The sequence below is a fragment of the Ictalurus punctatus genome, chromosome 2 (genome assembly GCF_001660625.3).
Source record: "Ictalurus punctatus breed USDA103 chromosome 2, Coco_2.0, whole genome shotgun sequence".
NCBI lineage: Eukaryota > Metazoa > Chordata > Actinopteri > Siluriformes > Ictaluridae > Ictalurus > Ictalurus punctatus.
In genome coordinates this window covers 31,704,988-31,724,646 of record NC_030417.2, presented here as the reverse complement: position 1 = coordinate 31,724,646, position 19,659 = coordinate 31,704,988, and the positions used below count along the sequence as shown (strand labels likewise).

Below are 19,659 nucleotides of genomic sequence, written 5' to 3'. Positions count from 1 at the left end.
ATTCCAAGTTCTTACTGTTGATGCGTGGTTTGTATCTTGTGGTATCGCCTCTATATTTCAGCACTTCAAACAGTGGATTGTGATACCTTCACTCCTGCCCTGTGGAGGTTGTTCATTAAGTCACTAACTGTTGTTTTGGGGTTTTTCTTCACAGTTCTCACAATGTTTCTATCATCAACTGCTGTTGTTTTCCTTGGCCAACCTGTCCCATGTCTGGTTGTTAGTACACCAGTGGTTTCTTTCTTTTTCAGGACATTCCAAATTGTTGTATTGGCTATTCCCAATGTTTGTGCAATGGGTCGGATAGATTTTCCCTCTTTTCTCAGCTTTAAAATGGCTTGCCTTTCTCCCATAGACAGCTTTCTGGGTGTCATGTTGGTTTATCCTTTTTTTAAACAACAAATTCAGTCTTCACAGGCCTCACATTCAGAGCTATTAATCCTTTAAACACTCAATTTAACAGGGCACACCTGGGCAGCAAGAAACACCTAACAGTCATGTGTTCCAATATTTTTCATCACTTGGAAAAAAAAATGGGGGGGGGGGGGGGTTAACAAAAGGTGCCATGTTATAAGTTGTTTATCACATCTAGATGTAATTATGATTAAATGAAACTGAAATTCTTCTCATATTCATCTTTTGATCTCAAACCCAAATGTTCTCAATGTATTGCAAAAATAATAGAATTGGCCTTGCTGTATATATATATATATATATATATATATATATATATATATATATATATATATATATATATATACACCGCTTATCATCTTCAGGGTCACGGGGGAACCTGGAGCCTATCCCAGGGAGCATCGGCACAAGGTGGGGTGCACAGGGTGCCAATCCATTGCAGGGCACAATTACATACACATTCACACAAACTGGACATGCCAATCAGCCTACCATGCAGGTCTTTGGACGGGGGAGGAAACCGGAGTACCCGCAGGAAACCCCCGCAGCACGGGGAGAACATGCAAATTCCACACACACAGGGCCACGGTGGAAATCCAACCACCGACCCTGGAGGTCGACCACCCCCCCCCCCCCCCCCCCCCCCCCCACACACACACAAAATATAGTTTTATTTTTGTTCTTTTTGCAGGAAGTTAAATTATCCACAGGAAGTACACTCTGTCTCAGGTATCTGTTTGTAGTAAATACTTCTGGGTCTGTAATTATCCAGTCTAACATTTCAAATGTACATATAAAAGGACCTATAATTTTTTTAACCTTTAATTTACTGTAGAACACGACTTAGAGCTTCAGAATGCAAAATACCGACCGGAATTGCGACCCACGGGGTGAAATGTGTTAATGTTAGCACTATTAGCCTAGTTGTGTTAAAACATAGACTATTCTAAAAGTGTGGAAATTCACCACATGGTGTGAGCGCGCGCGTGATTTTGGTGATGATGCACTTCCCGTGTTCTTTTTTTGGGGGGAGGGGTTGTATGTTGGTCTGGTTCTTTGGTAATCGCGTTGGTTGAATTTTTATTTTTTCCCCCAGTTCTTTGGCTCGTATTTGCCTCGGCTGTGTTCACTCAGTGTTGGTGACGTGGGCAGTGTTGGCTATAATGAAGCCTGCAGCTGCTCTGTGCTGGGAATGGAGCACAGCATTACAGAATCAGAGCTGCTTTACCTCATCTCACACTCAAGCATGTTCTTGTAGTTTGGCTCATGAAAATGCAATACGATTCAATCACATTCGCATTAGCCACTGATTGCTTATCAAAAGTTGTATATAAAGCTGCAGTGTTTCTGGCTCCCGCTCTAAGTGAATCAAGTTCGGTTCACTTAAAGAGTCGAATCAATAAAATGAGTCATAATGTCCATCATTATGCTGCTCATGGGCGACTCTGGTAACATAACTAGAAAAAAAGTCCTGAATTTCGTACAGTGTTTGAGCTACCATTCTGTAACCTAATGAACAGGTTTCTCTCAGCTTTTCATTCTCTTCTTATCACTTAAAAACTACATCCTGGTTGTTGAGTTGTTGTTTCTCTGTTTGGATGCTTCACTCGACCCGGGCGCGCGCATGTGGAGGCTATCCGAGAGCGTGCAAGGTTGCCAGATTGATCTCCATTCCTTTTGTTGAAAGTTTTACAATTCACACAAGATAGTCATCGGATACACTTTTCATTTTCTTTCTCGATTTTTTTTTTTTTTTTTTTTTGAGATCCGTAAAGCAAAACGACGTATTTTATAGCGTTGAAGATGCAGATTTGGGCTATTGCACTTCACTGTTCCCATTCACGATCCCCAAAGAAAATTTGTTTCTTTGTGGGGGTGAAAGATTTATGATTACTATCCATATGGACAGCACGGATACTGATATGCAATTCATTTCTAAGGTGCATGACATGGAAGTAAGGAGTGATGTTGATTAGATAACTATATACAGTTTAGCTTAATCAACTTTTGCTTGTCTGTGCTGCATATATTTTACTTTTACATTTACATTTATTCACTTAGCAGACGCTTTTATCCAAAGCGACTTACAAATGAGAAAGATACAAGCATATACAGTATACTGGTGTATTTTAGGACATAATAGGACCCATTTGTCCTATTATGATAATATATTGTATTATGTTATATATAATATCTTATTTGGGAGACACAGTGGTTAGCACATTGCATTGCACCTCCAGGGTTGGGGGTTCGAATCCCACTTTCACCCTGTGTGCGTGGAGCTTGCATGTTCTCCCTGTACTTCAGGGGTTTCCCAGGTCCTCTAGTTTTCTCCCCCAGTCCAGAGACAGGGTAGGCTGATTAGCATTTCCAAATTGTCTATAGTGTGTGAATGTGTGCACGATTGTGCCCTGCAATGGGTTGGCACCTCGTCGTGGGTATCCCCTGTTTTGTACCCTGAGTTCCCTGGGATAGGCTCCAGGCTCCCTGCGACCCTGTGTAGGATGGGTGGATGGATGGTGCATTCTATACGATAACAAAGGTGTTACCCTTCTCTGAAGATTCGTATGCAGGAAGTGACATGTTAATCCAAGGCACTGATCTGGCTGTGATTAGTGCACCCCTGCACATGGTATATTTGGAAACCGAGGGTTTCTCAGGTCTGGTGAAGGTGGCTGTTCGTCCAGCTTTGCCTGTCAGTTGGGTTTCATTCATTTTTGGAAATGATATAGTTGGTAATAAAGTTTTTTCCTTACCTGAAGTGGTTTCAGAACCTGTGAGTGCTAATGTTCAGTCTGGTGACCAGCACTCTTCTGTGTTTCCTGTTTGTGTGTTACCATGGGTCCAACAAAATAACTTTGATAAAGGTGAATTTAGAAAAGGAGTTGTCTCCTATTTGAGTAAACGGGTAGGACAAGGGGTGGTTACACCATTAACTGCCAAAGTTGAGTTGATCTTCATGTTCCCTGATCGCTGATACTCTGTCCCGAGCTTGATGTTATTGAGGGGTTGTTTTGTTTTTGTTTTTTGGTTGTTTTTGTTGTTGTGAATCCTTTCAGGTTCACACTTAGGTGTTTGTGTGTGTGTGTGTGTGTGTGTGTGTGTGTGTGGGGGGGGGGGGGGGGGGTGGGGGGTTGTGTTGTTAGGAGATTGCTTTATTTGTGTGCTTGCCCTTGAGGCTAACTCTGTATTTTGACTGCTGTTCTGCTTTTGACTTTTGCTTGGTGTTTTGACTCTGTGTTTGGTTATCCCCAAATCTCTTTTGTATTCTCTTCACTTGTATATAGTATATATGTTCAACTGGTTCACTGGCTGTAGGGGTGTGGCTGCCATTTATTTTGGGAGAGGGTTCCTTTTGTCTCTGTTTCTTTGCTTAGGTAGTTAGCTAAGAATATTTGTATTTTCTTTTCTTTCCTTTTAGGTAAGCTTGCTACCTAATCATAGAGTTCTTTTGTTTATTATTTTGGCCTTGGCCCACCCTGAAGATACACTTGTTCTAGTTAGTTTGTATAGTTATATGTATATATTGTGTGATATAATACACCACAACCTTTTTGAACCATCTTGTTTTGTGGTTATTCCTGGCTCCCTCGCTTACAATTTTAAGATCAATCAACTTGAATCCTGAGCTGGTTACTCTGTGCGGCCCAACTTAGACTGGGCCGTAACAGCCTAAATAATGGTATACTAGAATCATTTCTAATAATGTTTGAAAAAGAAAAGTTCATATTGATTACAATAACTAATAAATACTACTTAACAGATGAACATAAAATAATGCATCTAATTAAAGTCCCTGTCAAGTGCCTTTAAACATGCAGCGTTATTCGATGTGTTGATGTAATTTCCACCGAAACAGGAAGTCAGGGTGGGACATATCGAATGGCCCTTTTTAAAATAGCCAATCACTCAACAACAGGTGATTTTATAATGTTGGGGGCGGGACACTTCTGATTCTAGAGAGCATTTGAATGGACAGAAAATCTGATGAGAAGCTGAAGTGCAGAATGATGGCATTGAAATTATTGATCCCTGTTGGAGTTAGAGGGAGACTGTACAATTTGAATGCATATATCTAAATGTGAATTTTGTCCTTGTTTTGAAGCACACTAGCTTATAGATCACCTTAAGGATAACATATTCATATTAAATTTTGATTTCATGGGGACTTTAAATGTAAGCAGATTATGTACTGCACATATGTTATTATAGTGTTGTAAGCAGTTGTAGTGTTGTAGGTATAGTGTTGTAATTAGAGACAACAATTGGCGACCACGAAGGGACTGGGTTAAGGCCCGTAGTCTGATCTCCTTTCTTGGGACTTCACCACTCCATAGGCAGCAGGCAGGCCGTATAGGGAAAAGGTACAGCAGACACCTGTTTATTCAAAGCTCTGCCTTAGTTACTCTGCTGCCCGGAGAGGAAAGCCCCAGAGAGGGAGGGAGGTCTGAGTTGGCATCCAAAAAGAACCTGGATGAATGATTGGGTATTTAAAAAGTGAAGTGAGCCAAAAGTGAGTATGAAAAGTAAGAGAAAACTGGGGAAGTAACTGTGGAAACTATTTAAGTTATTGTGTTTATGGAATTGTGTATGTGTATTTAACAAGTTGATAAAGGAATATAGACCTGTGATACCGCCACGAGATGTGGGGCTGCTTAGGAATCAGGTGGAAGTGAGGCCTCACGCCCCAGATACCGCCTATGAAGGTAGGGGCTGCTTGGTGGGGACCCCTGATACCACTGATAGATTCAGATCTGCTTAGAGAGGGGATAAAATCCTGGGCCCAGGTCCGGGTCGGTGTGCCCGGTGTGTGAATAAGTTGATGTGGGACTTATAAAGAAGTGCGTGAGTGATAGCGTGTGTGTGCGCCTTGATAAATAGACGTGGCTGTGTGTGTGTAAGAAAGAGGAAATAAAACCATTCATGTAGAAAGAGCAGAGTTGAACTGAGTTGAATTGAAAACTGATAATAGGATAACCATATGAATAACAAGTGATAATAGAATAATTGCATAAGGAATAACTGACAGTAAAAATTACTGTATTAATAAACAAATGATAATAATATAATTGTATAAGGAATAACGGATAATGAAATAACTGCATAGGTAATAAGTAATAAGTATAATTAAAAAGTATACTTACTGTGTAAGTAATAAATATAAACTGTGAGCCCATAGGAAAAGCTTGGCTGAGGAGAAGACGGGAGAGGAAACCCATAAAAAACCCAGCACCACTCTACGGGAGGACTAATAGGCCATGCCCGGTGTGTACAAAAAGACGGACAGGTAAGGGGAAAAGCATTTGGTTGTGAAAATTTTTATAAACTCGAAAGAAAGGCACACCCAAAAATAAAGGAGTGCTCTTTTATTTATAAGGGGCTGAGGATTTTTGAGGTACGGCCTGGGAGAAGTTGACAAAAAAACCACATGCATAAACATATTTGTACAAAGGTAAGATGGCGGCCGGAAAAGCGGAAGTAATAGATAATCTCCAATAGAGATTATTATTGAAAAGCACAAAGAAAATAGTAAAGACATTAAACATTATTGCAAAAATGGAGAAAAAAAAAGAGGGTTGTTGAAATGGCCCGAGATGGGGACTTTTGATGAGCAACTATGTATGAAATGAAGGAAAGACGTGTAGTGTGAGATGAGCAAAAAAGAGGGAAGAAGGTATGGACAAATCTATGGGAGGAAAACAAAAAGAAAAATACATTTAAAAAATAGTGGAATGGTTTGAAGGAGAGGGAGGAGAAAGAACAAGCAGAAAAGGCAAAGGAAGTGAATAATAACAAAGTTAAAGTAGGGCAAGAGAAAGGAAAAGAAAATGAGATAAAGGGAACCGTGCCACCATGATGTACTTGCGACCAACAATGGGCGAGTATGATCACTGACACTATGGGTATGTAAAAGTTACTATCAGGCAATTAACCGAAGATGGCCAGAGGGTGCGCCAGAATCAGTTTATTCACAGATACCCACTAAATTAGTGATGTGAGGCTTGGAAAGCCTCAGAGGAAAGAATGTTGGGTAAGATTTTTGATAGAAATAAAACACAAGGGCAATAAAATATGGAGAAGGAGAATTTAGTGAGAATAAGGGAAAGAACAGAGTCACACTCTCTTCCTTATAGACAATGTCGCTTAAAAGTTAATTATAGCAAGGCCTAGAGCCTGACCAGAGGAAGTGCAACACACAGCTCACACAGCCAAGAGCATGAACTCACTCATACACCCACACCCACACACACACACACACACACACCCACACACACACACACCCACACACACACACACACACACACACACACACATATATATATATATATATATATATATATATATATATATATATATATATATATATATATATATATATATATATATGTGTGTGTGTGTGTGTGTGTGTGTGTGTGTGTAAGAAACCAGACTCTTGTGTACTGAATGAGGTTATATTGAGTAGTCTTAACAGTGTTTTGTTAGTTTATGTGGTCTGTGTGGGATATTACTGTCCAAAAAATATGCAGGTAGGCTTCTCTAAATTGCTCGTAGGTGTGATTGAATGGGTGAATGTTTGTGTTTGTGTGCATGGTGCTCTATGACAGACTGGCATCCGAATCAGGTGGGGGTGAATTCTGGAATAGAATAGAATAGAATGGAATAGAATCCATCACAGAAATTCTAACGGTTTCCATTACAAATACCATTACACACCATCAGCTGTTAACGATTAAAACCATTACCATTATCGGCCCTTAATTTTATTCACTTGACATAAAATGCCACCAATAGAAGGCAACAAATTACCCGCAGAGACCCACAAGGACCATTAGTTTCCAATTAAAACCGTTACAATGTCGTTGTGGGGTTCTTACTGTTTTTTATTTTTATTTTTATTTTTTATCCCAGCAGGGAAGGATAAAACGGTTACTGAAAGTGAATGAATGAATGCTATTGAAGTTATATTAGTAGATGATATAACACTTGTCACAGTCACACCGTGGCCTGCTTTAGAGTGCCATCGGGACGGTGGATGTTTTGGGGAACCTGTAGCGATCTGGCAACCCTGATAGCGGCAGAGTGGTTCAGTCTCATTCAGCCAGAGCACAAACTGCACTCCAAACCCAACACACACACACACACACACACTCACACACACACGAACTAGCTCGCACACCATCTCGGTCCACTTCTCCGGCTCTGCGGGAGAAAACTTCTCTTACTTTTTCGTTTTTTCCGCGGTAACAGCGGGCATGCGTGATCAGGAGAAGAGCAAAAGCGCACGCGGGGATGCGCTCCACATTTGCAGATGCACTTTATATTTATTTCTCTTATGCCTGGAACCGAATACTGTGCTCACAGGTGAGAAACTATTGTTTTGGAGGAATCAGCAAGCACGCGTGGGGTTTTTTTCTTCTTCTTCATTGAAATAATCACAGAGCATGGAGATGCACTGCAGTCTGTCATGTATTAGCAGCTTTTAGCTTTAAAGACAGTGGAATTTACTTGTTTCTGGCTTTACCGATGCAAAGGAATGCCACTAAAAGTCCAAAAGTTTGAGTGGAACCAGATGTGGCAGGAAGGGGGATATAGGGGGAGGGGACTTCTCGCTTTTTAGGGTTTAAACTGCATCCGACACCTCATACCGTGACTCAGAAAAGTGACTTGTGCCAAAATAATCGGGTATGTGTAGTAGGCTATGTTTTGTAGGACGTAGCCCTGGTTTAGTTTAGGCTAGACTGAAACACACACACACATGCGCACGCGCGCGCACACTGTTGTCGGTGTTTGTTTTCAGTGTCAAACGCATCGTTTTCTTCGCGCGTGCACCTTTTTTTCACGTCTCGCGAGCAGCTGTGACTTAAACTTCCGGTTGTCTGTAATGGTTTCCAGTTACTCAATGATGTTGCTGTTGAAATGACTTGCTATTCCTAAACTTCTAGTTAATGGCTCTAAATAACCACCCTTCTGCTGCTGCTGCTCAAAAAAAAAAAAAAAAACCCAGTAGAAAGTGTAATGGAATTTGTAATGGTTATAATGGGAATTGTATTGGTTTTAATGATCCCTGAGGGTCTCTATGGTAATTTGTTGCCTTCTATTGGTGGCATGTTATGTCTAGTGGATAAAATGAAGGGCCAGTAATGGTAATGGTTTTAATGTTTAACAGCTGATTGTTTGTAATGGTATTTGTAGCGGAAAAGCATTAGAATTTCTATGATGTTGTTTGTCGCCCCTCCCCCCCCAGCTTTAGCCTGTAAATAATTGTCTTTCTGTCCCGGTTCTTATCGTCTCACTTGTAGAGTGTAGTTATTTCTGCGAGATAAGCGATATACCAGACGGACTCCTTAAGAAAATGTGAGACCTGCAAATATCATCCAAATAACCTTTAAGGAAACTTTTCTCTCTCTCTGAAATTGCAGTGAGCACAAAGTCAGTATGTTTAAAAGACTTTAAAAAAAAAAAAAAAGACATCATTGCCAGATGTTGGTAATGGGACTAGATTTAAGGTAGTCAAACTAAATATACGAAAACAGGACATAGCTTTAACAACCAGTTCACTGTGCACCAGGTCTTCCTTACAATTAATCACTAATGACTGAACAATTTTTGGAACAGTTTGTGACAGGTCACAAACTTTGACATATATTGCATGCTCAGAAAAAAAATCTAAATCTAGAAACATTACAAGCTCTCTGGTTCATACATCTTCAATGCTCTATGAAGAACCATACGGCAAAGTTGTTTCCCAGTGAGAGAAAGTTCCAACCAGAATCTCTTTAGGAAGCCAATAATCCTTAACTAGCGAAAGAACCATTGCCGAACGGTTTTGCCTATAAAAGTATAAGCCATTATATGCCTTATTATATAGCCTTTTGGGTTTTTGGGGTTTTTTTTTCAGATGTTTGCATGAACAGATGATGTTTTTTTGTATGGAGCCATACAAAAACATGAAACAGTTTGCCTTATAAAAATCCTACCTTTAAAAACTGATACTGAACCTGGAATGTGTATTTTTTAGTGATACTGAAATGAGATTTTTGAGTATGTTAGCATGTGCAAGTAAGTGCAAGCAGTCAATTTTCTCTATTAAACTCCAAGAACAAACAATTTGTTTTACACATAATAGATTAGCATGGGTGGTAGGTATAAATGGACTAGCAGGGCTTAGTCTTTCAAATAGAAAAAGACATCAGTATAATGTTTATATTTTTTGCATCAGCATTGTTTGCTGTTAACAAATGTCTTAAAACTGGACTTTTGTGGAACCACGCACTCAGCACCACGAGTGGTTAGAAGAAAAATACACAGGATGGTATGAAGAAGTGAGGCTTGGGCTGATTCTTTCTAACTTAGACTAGGGGCGTAACCTGGCCTGGGCATTCGAGGCTGTAGCCCCGAAGATTTTTTCTTTATCCCCGATCCTACACTTGGAGCGGTTTGTTACTATATGTAACTGAAGGCTAGTAAAAGAAGACGGCAGTGTTGTAATTTTGTGTCTTCGGTGAACAGAGATGAGATCAATCAGACAGGGTTTACAAAAAAGTATGTGGAAATACCCATGTCTTATTGGCTGGCAGATCTCGATTCTGCCAAACGCTAGCACACACAGTCAGTTAGTGTGAGGGGAAAATGGATGTATGGCAATTTATTATTATTTTTTTTTGTTAATTAGTTTATTTATTTACCAGTAAAGGGTATTAAACTGAAACACTAACATCCGCTCATGCTGAGCAGGAAAACAAGGTGTGTAAATGTCTATATGAGTTCCAAGTTACGTGAACATGATATGATGAGAGCATGACAGCTAACGTATTTGTGTGGCACTGTAGCAGCTAAACCCATACACTGATAGCTTAGTTGTGCCTCCCCTTGGCTAGTGACACCAAACTAGCCTAGTCTCGTGTTAGATAGCCAAAACGTCTTATATTTTATCAGTCTGGTAGTCCTGCCAACAGGAATGTTTTATGACAAATCCAACTTAGTGTCGAATTTCCAAATTTTTTAAGCAATTATCCCTCGCATGCAAGAAAAAAGATGCCTGGAAACAGTCTATTCAGAAGTACGTTTTTAAAAAAACGTTTTTTTCTTTTGATGGAGAAAAATCTGGGCTCAGCCTCGCATGATTAACAGTTTAGATAATGACCCTTGCTCAGACTGTAGATTTGGGCTGGTTTTTCAGCCCTCTTCATTTGAGATTGAGCTTGTACACCTTTTGCAGGTGTAATGAGCATGATCTAGATTGATTATTTGCTCTGTCATCTTTTTCCCTCCCAAAATGCCTGTACAGGAGAATGTAAAAGTAGATAGAGGATGCACACATTATCCAATTATAGTACAAAATACACAAAACCACAGATGACAGAACCGAAAGTTTATTTTTGTTGTTGTTGATGTTATTGTCTGATTGACACCTACAGCTTTTCTATACAGCCTGTTTGATAGTCAGAGAAAACACAGCATGAAATATTTAAAAAATGTGAAATCATGAATGAACCTGCATTTTAGTGTGTGTAATACTTCGCCCCACATCATTCTGCTCCATATCTTCAGTTTAATATTACGGCCACATGTTACTAATAAGGTCAATAGTAAATCTTAGGGGTATTTAAAAGCCTCTATTTTAAAGAGAAATAGTTCATTATTGGGCTATTATTAATAGGAATTAATTTTCATAACGTGGGATAAAATACGGTTTAATAACTTTATGAGGAATAGGGTGACATCATTGGTTTGACACACTGTTTCCTACCAAAAACTAATTTACAAATGACTTCAGTGTAATATCAGAACTTGGCACAAGCGTCAGGTCTATGTTTCAAACCTCATGAGCAAGTGGAGTTGAGGACAGCATGGGCTGTTGTCGTATTTGCATGTTATGAACTCTTGGTCAATGGAAACGGTGACCTGAGGCCATGTTCTCATCCAGAAGCTGCCCGCATCAGTGCTCGCATTAGTCCTGTTCACTCACACACGCATTACGGTCAGAACTGATGCTCGATCAGCGTTTTTTCACTGAAGAAACAAACAGCAGCCGGAATTTCCTGTGTGTTACTTTCAGTGTTTACAGAACAAAATGTTCATCTATATAAAACCCTGACTTTTTCTCTACCCTTGCTCCCTCACTGCTTCTCCTCCTTTTTTCTTTCTTTCTGTCCCACAATTCTCAGTGCTCACAGTGCACCCCCAACCCCACACATCTGTCATAATAAAACCTTCAGCTGGTAGGTCTGAAGCACAACATGAGAAGACCACAGTTTAATGTAAGACAGAGTTTACACTCCTACACTGAGCTGCTGGTCCTCACACACATGCAACAAATGCTCATTCCTTCTAAGTGGATTCCTCTTTTATCTTACGTAGTTAGACACAATATTCAGTTTTATTCAGCACTTTTATGCCGGTTTTTCATCTAGGCAGTCTCAGTAATATTTGAATGCAATTCAAAAAGTAATTACAATTCAAATGCAGTTTTACAGAATTTTTACAGTGTGCCTGTAGTAGTTAATGTTCATCTGAGATATTTGGTATTGTGGTCATTCTTCAGTTAAAAAGCATTTATGCCTAAGCCTATGTCAGTCAGATTCTATCATGTTCTGCATTGTTGCGGAATTGTTTAAGAGAGAAATGAGGTAAATTGACAAATCGATAATTTTCCCCATTTCTAGTTCATCTTGGTGAGCTTTGAGGTTCATTTACTAGGTGGATGCATACAAGTGTAGGGTCAGTCATTGGCTTCTAGCTGGAAAAAAATCCATAAATGCATATATAAAAATGGTATTAATGTGGATTGATTACTGATGAGAACTTTATAATATATATGGCATGTATAACATTTCCATATTTTTTTAAATAATGCAGCTCTCGCATTTATATTAGTCAATACGGTGCAACATGACTTGTCCTTCAGGTTTCTCTAACTATTATTCCCATATTTATGTATATTTATGTAATTCATATGAGCTACATATAAAATAGGTATTTTCTGACCTTGATACTTGGGTATGCTTGATGAAACATACAGCTTGATACCTTTCCCCAGCTTTCTTGGGGTTTTGAAGGTATTCTAACATACATTATATACATTATATGGCAGACAATTGTATAGGAGGTCTTTGTATGCTGTAGCAATTTCCCCCATGAAGACATGGTTTGTCAAGGTTGGAGTGGAAGAACTTGAGTGGCCTGCTCAGAGCCCTAACCTCAACCCCACTGAACACCTTTGGGATGAACTGTAACCCCGACTGCGCGCCAGGTCTCCTCTCGCAACATCAGTGCCCGACTTCACTAATGCTCTTGTTGCTGAATGAACAAAAATCCCCACAGTCAAAAACTAGTGGAAAACCTTCAGAGAAGAATGGATACTATTATAAGAGCAAAGTGAGGACTAAATCTCGAATGGGATGTTCAAAAAGCATATGTGGGTATGATGTCCATAAACATTTGGCCATATAGGGTCCACAATCCTTTGGCCATATAGTGTATCTGTTAAAGACTGACTTCAGACTTCAGGAGGTCTTGCAGACACAGACTGTAAAACATCTCCAAGTGTAGAAAAGAACCAGAAACAGCAGCAATACTAAAAAGAACGTGGACATGTTTATGCAATGAACACATTGTTTTTGTAATAGTTATAAATAAAGGCCACTATAATACTGTAAAGGTGATTGTGTGGGTTATGGGCAAATATGAGGAGTGCATGGCAGGCAAAAATTAGCTACTTAGTTAACTACCAACATAGATATTTCATTGAAACTTTTAAAACAAAGAAAGCTTTGAAAGCCTCCATTTTATCGCGATAAACTGAAGTTTCCTCATGCTGATTTTTTTAGCCTATGCAGTTCTTGTCAATGGTAGCTCAGTGGTTAAGCACCATCAAGCTGCTACTGCCGGGCCCTTGAGTGAGGCCCTTAACTGCTCAGTTGTATAAATGAGATGAATATAAGTTACTTTGGATAAGGGCCTCTGCCAAATGCTGTAATTGTTGTCACAGATTTCTGATGTCATAAGATTTGTGGGAGAAATACAAATGAAATTGGATTTGATTAGTCAAACATGTCTAAAAAAAATCTTATTTGGGACCAGGCACAAATATGGCTCGATTCTGAGCCAAAAAGTCTTATGCAGGTAATCTTTCTTGTTGAACTCAGATCAGATGAACAAAAATCTTTGATGAGCTACTTGTCTGAACAGTGTCCTAGTAAAATGCGATAAGGTACATGACTTGCAGTCTTTTTCTTGTTGATATCTGACAGCATAAGGACCAGTGAAACACAATGGGCAGGCTAAAATCAGAATAAAACAGTTTGGAAACATTATATAGTTGTTTGTCTGCATATTCTACATCCATTAGCAGTTTGGCATACTGGTTTCTATTGCTTTTCCTTTAGGAATGAGTATTAATTGCAAGTGAAGGCCTTCAGATTAAAAACAAAGTATAAATACGTCATTGTTTTAACTATGTTTTGTTCAGCAAAACAGCCACCCCTGTTTAAAACATAGCAGGTTGTCTGTGAACCATGATGAAGGTTGTGTTATGTCTAGAGGACATAGTAACAACCTGTGAACAGCCTTAACAGTTGTGGGTGTTGTGCTGCTAGAACATGGATAATAATCTAAACACCTCCTGTGGGCTAGTTTTCACTCTATGTTCAAATGTGCCACTCTGAATCCAAGTTGAAATGTTAGCACTTTCTGACTTAGAACGCAATTGGGACGAATCGACAGTCTTTCTCCTAACCAGTGACTTCACACCAGCTGCAGTTTCACCCACACATAGGCACCATTGAAGGCAAAAGCAGCATTGTGTAACCAAAATCTCTCTTGAGGACAGTCATATGGCCATCCAACCAGGCTGCATTGGGTTTTGGGTCACTAAATTTCAGTCAGCATACTGATCTGTAGGGGGCCTGTAACTGTTACAAGAGGACCTTACGGTCAAGGAGTGTTTTTAAAATACCTATGTTGGTATTTTAAAGACCAACTCCAAAGAGCTGTCGACGGGTCCAGAGGAACATTCCTCCTTCTTGTAATTACTCCCGTTTTCTATTAATTACAGTGTAGTTACTGAATACTATGCTTTAAGACTAATACCTGAATAAAAAGCTGTGACTGTAAGGGGTTATGCTGTCGTGCTTTATCCTATTTCATGTTTAACTGCAGGGAACTAAGTACCTGAAAAAACAACAGCAATGGTTAAAAACCGCTATAACAAGGAAAGCAACAATGGTAAAATGAATAAAAAAATGGCAAACTTAATATCAGTCTATCAGAACAATGGAGTCAGCTAGTTAATGATACCTGTGATGTATACTTTATTTGTGATATCAGTGTCGTATCGCTTAGCTTCAACTTTTCACTTGCATTAGAGCTGCAACAACTAATTGCTAAAATCGATAATAATCGATTATGAAAATCATTGTCAACGAATCTCATTATCGATTAGTTGGTCTTTAAGGTTAAAATTAAGGTTGCTGCTGAATGTGGTATTAGTGAGGCCAGCAGGGGGTGCTCACCCTGTGGTATGTGTGGGTCCTAGTGACCCAGTAGGGCGACGGGATGCTATACTGTAAAAACAGCACTGTCTTTTGGATGATGTACTAAACAAAGTTACTAACTCTCTGTGGTCATTAAAAATCCCAGGGCACTTCTCGTAAAAGAGTAGGAGTATAACCTTGGTGTCCTGGTGAAATTCCCCCACTGGCCCTTATCTATCAAGGCCCCCTAATAATCTCTATCCCTGAATTGGCTACATCACTCTCCTCTCATCTCCACTAATAGCTGGTGTGTGGTGAGCGTTCTGGCGCACTATGGCTGCTGCCACATCCTTCAGGTGGATGCTACACACTAGTGTGGCTGAGGAGAAATATGCTATATAAATGTAAGGAATTATTATTATTTTTTTATTATCAAGGCTGCTGGTACAGAAAATGAATTAGAAAATGAACACCTTCTGGCCAATCAGATGTAGAATTCAACAATTCTGTATTATAAGTTGATCTATTATGCATGGTCCCTTCAGGATTTTGCGATGTTGCGATTGTAGAAATCAGTGCAAAATCAAGCAAACTCTGCAATATTCAGACGAGCTTGCAATTTTTCAGAATTACCAGAGATTTTCAGCAGATTTGGGCCAAGATGTGTCATGTGGCATCATCACAACGCACATTCAGTCAAAGCCCTCTTCAATTCATGTGCGTCAAAAATGAGTTCAGCTAAAAGGTCTCTTTAACCAGCAAACATCACTGCGCAAGACCGTTCAACACAATTTAGTACAATTGCAATTTCGCCAATTCAAGTAGTTTTCTGGAAAAAAAAACACAAAAAACTCTGCAAGTTACATCACAATTAAAAAAAAAAAAAGCCACAACAAAATCTAGCATTTTTGCCTGCAACAATCACAAAAAAATCCTGTATGGACTGACTATGGGCTAATAATGAAGTCAGGATTGTGTATAGCTGATCATTGCAATTTATTCTGAAAGTTCTGTTGCTTATTCATGTTTTAACTATGTATCAATATGTAACTTCAGAGTTCTGTTTCATGCACTCTGGCCACGAAACAATAATAACCTCAGTGCAAAAACATCTGTAGCTTTTTATTCAGTGATTCAATCATATAATCATTTCCATTTCTTTTGGAATGGCATTTTTTCCCCCCCTTGAACCATGTAGGAACAACCCTGATTCAGCATGAAAGAATTAGGATGTTTTGAAGCAAAGCACAAGAAAGGCCTGCTCCCTTCATCCATCTGTCTGTAATTGCTGAGTGTCTGCAATAAAAAAAAAAAAAAGAAATCCTTTGAACTTTACGAGACTTCTAAGTATCTTCAAGGCATCCGTTTATAAATATGAAGTCCATCTCACTGTGTCGCAATTAAATGGCATGTGGATCTCCTACTGTATGTCACATGACAACTTCAATGTGAAGTGGAAGAAATTAAGTTAAGTAGGATAAAAGAGGAGTGAAATCACAAATGGAAAGAGTAAATTAGAATCATTACTTCATGGAAAGAATCTTCTTAGTTTGGAAAAGTACATCTCTTCTTATTTGCTTTACTTTTGTCCTTCCCACTTTCAGTTTGTAAAGGAGTGCAATGGTGCAGCGTGGCAGTGATAACTCAGTGGTTAAGTCATTGGGCTACTGATCGGATGGATGTGAGTTCAAACCCCAGCACTGCCAAGCTACCGTTGTTGGGCCCTTGAGCAAGGCCCTTAACCCTTAACTGCTCAGATGTATAAATGAAATAAAAAATGTGAGTCCCTGTGGATAAGGGTGTCTGCCAAATACCAAAAAAATGTAAAATAAATAAATAAACGAGTGCAGCATTTTCCAAAGGCTTGCTACTGCCAGTACACTGTCCTATTTAGACCACATTTACAGCAGCGTAATGATTAGATACTGGCTTTTGCTCAAAGTCAACAACTGGAACAATGCAGCCCGAGAAGACGAGGGCACTAAATATATCTGATTATTATCCACATACAACGACAAACAGTGTGACCCAACATTTTGGTAACACGCACATCAGTCATGTAGTCACAGCAGCTGCTGGTTCACTCGAGCCATTGTGCGCTATACGGTGAGCAGACCACAATCTGACTAGACGATTTATACACAGTTTGCTGAGCAAGGCAGGAGATATTAGTAGCATGCTGTGGGTTGTCTTTTTGGCTGTCTACATCACTCAGCCTGTGTTTCCACTTTGTGGGTGTTGAGAATTTTACAGTTCTACAATAATCATCATTAGTAGCTGTGGATGTAGCTCATTATGAGGAAGTGTGTTGGCGGTACGGGTGCATGGTGAGGCAAAAATATCACGATTTTTTTTTTTTCCACGATACCATATACCTGGTTTGCTAACAAAAGTTTTATAGATCAACAGAATGTTGAGGTTTTAGTAATCTCTTTTAGAAATGTCTACAAAAAAACCTTGTTTAACATGGAAGTAAAGGAACAATGAAACATTTGGCACATTTTTTAAACACCCAGTCAGCTGCTTTTTTGTGTGAGAAACAATGAGTAATTCTATAAAACACTAATAATGTTGTAAATAACTGATAATTGTGACTTATCACGATATCAATATTATATTGTCTTATTGTTTATTTGTTTATATGTTCAGCCATGTGTCAGTGTTAACACTGGCTATCACACCCATTTGTTCTATTACGATAATATATTGTATTATGTTATATATAATATCTTATTTGGGAGACACAGTGGTTAGCACATTGCATCGCACCTCAAGGGTTGGGGATTCGAATCCCACTTTCACCCTGTGTGTGCGGAGCTTGCATGTTTTCCCTGTGCTTCGAGGGTCTCCTTCGGGTATTCCGGTTTCCTCCCACAGTACAAAGACATGCACTGTAAGCTGAGTGGCATTTCCAAATTGTCCGTAGTCTGTGAATGTGTGCGCGATTGTTCCCTGCAATGGGCTGGCCCCCCATGCAATGTGTCCCCTGTCTCGTGGCCCAAGTTCACTGGGATAGGCTTCAGGCTCCCCCTCGACCGTGTGTAGGATAAGCGGTACAGAAAATGGATGGATGGATGAATAGATGGATAGATATCTTATGTTAATTACAGTATCTCACAAAAGTGAGTACACCCCTCACATTTTTGTAAATATTTGATTATATCTTTTCATGTGACAACACTGAAGAAATGACACTTTGCTACAATGTAAAGTAGTGAGTGTACAGCTTGTGTAACAGTGTAAATTTGCTGTCCCCTCAAAATAACTCAACACACAGCCATTAATGTCTGAACCGCTGGCAACAAAAGTGAGTACACCCCTAAGTGAAAATGTCCATACATCTTTTGTTGGGCAGCTTTTTTAACCAAAACCATAAAATAAGTAAGGAATATAACATGACATGCTTGGGCATGCTGTTATCGTAAAATAGGAATGGCGAGGTGTGACATGAAGCGGAGTTACTGATACCACCCCAAAGTTTATTTTCCTATAACATAAATTTGCCAATGTTAACCATTTTTTATTTACTAAACAATGGCACATACAAACCATGATATCTATCCATCCATCCACCCATTTTCTGTACCACATATCCTTACTGGGTCATGGGGAACCTGGAGCCTATAACCATGATACCATGATGAAATCATAGATTTATCCTTTTATAGTTGATTTTTAATGTTGTTGAACTTTCTGGAAAGTCTGTTCCGGTTATCACTTACATTATAGCAGCTATAAACGGTCGTTCCCTTGGTAACACTGGAGGCTCCTTCCTAAATGTTAAAAAAAAGCTTCCTCACAGAAAAATTCTCTACCTCAACAGTCAGAACGTCTGAAAATGTGACCGATCTGGCCAATCAAAAATTCAGCAGCTCTGTGGTAATATGCAAATATCCAATAGAATGTTTTTGTTTGTATATGTGTCAAACCAAAAAAGCAGCATACTGTTTTCACGTCAGTGTGTGCAGTTATGGTTGTTAGGATTGTGTGAAAAGCTTTACGTATGTAAGAACTACTCACTAATCACATTGCAGGAAGCCAAACTCGCGTGTTCTTAGTTTCATTGTAGTTACTGAATAATTCATAGTAGTTATCGACTACTGTATTTATTTACTACTGCATTCATTATCCCAAAACTGAGATCAGCACTGAGATCAGCACATGAATGAAAGTAGAAGTGACTTTGGGTTGAAGCAGGACATTGGTGTAATTAACTCAAGGGTCTATTCCAACAGTTACTATTCTGTGCCTTGTGTAAATAAATGATATGTATTTAGACTGTAGCCACTGGATAACATCTTTGCATTGTAAGATTTTTCTGTAGAATGCTGTCAGTTAAACAGTCCCTCTGTCTTCTCTCTCTCTCTCTCTCTTTCTCTCTCTCTCCAGACTCTTGGGTCAGTTACAGAGCCTCTGACCACATTTACATGGACAGCAGTAATCTAATTATTGACCTTACTCTGAGCCAGATAATATTGTGATTAAGGTGTTTACATGAATCGCTTTTAGAATACTCCTCTCATGTACCCGTTTTACATGTTATAGAACATAGTTCTATTAACAGCACACGGCATTATGTCACCGCGCAACGCCGTCAGACGTCCCTCCAGAATTTCACGTATCAACATACAGTTGGTCTTCCTTATGGTACCGTATACAGTTTTGGGTGTCTTTATTAATTTTTTTTTACGCACGCTTCAAGTGCGGTTAATAAGTTGTCATGCTGTACATGCAAATAGACGACTGCTTGAAGCCGTGGGCTGCGTCCCAA

The 19,659-nt window shown here is 39.3% G+C and overlaps 1 protein-coding gene across 2 annotated transcripts in view; it reads left to right on the top strand.

The window, feature by feature from the left end:
• Positions 1-7,506: 7,506 nt before the first annotated feature.
• Positions 7,507-19,659, top strand: part of mrc2 (mannose receptor, C type 2) — a 51,809-nt gene continuing 39,656 nt past the window's right edge. For both annotated transcript variants that reach the window (XM_017454932.3, XM_017454940.2), the window contains exon 1: positions 7,507-7,776. In XM_017454932.3, coding sequence (XP_017310421.1) covers positions 7,668-7,776 — 109 coding nt within the window. In that variant the 5' untranslated portion in view covers positions 7,507-7,667. The remainder of the gene's footprint in view (positions 7,777-19,659) is intronic.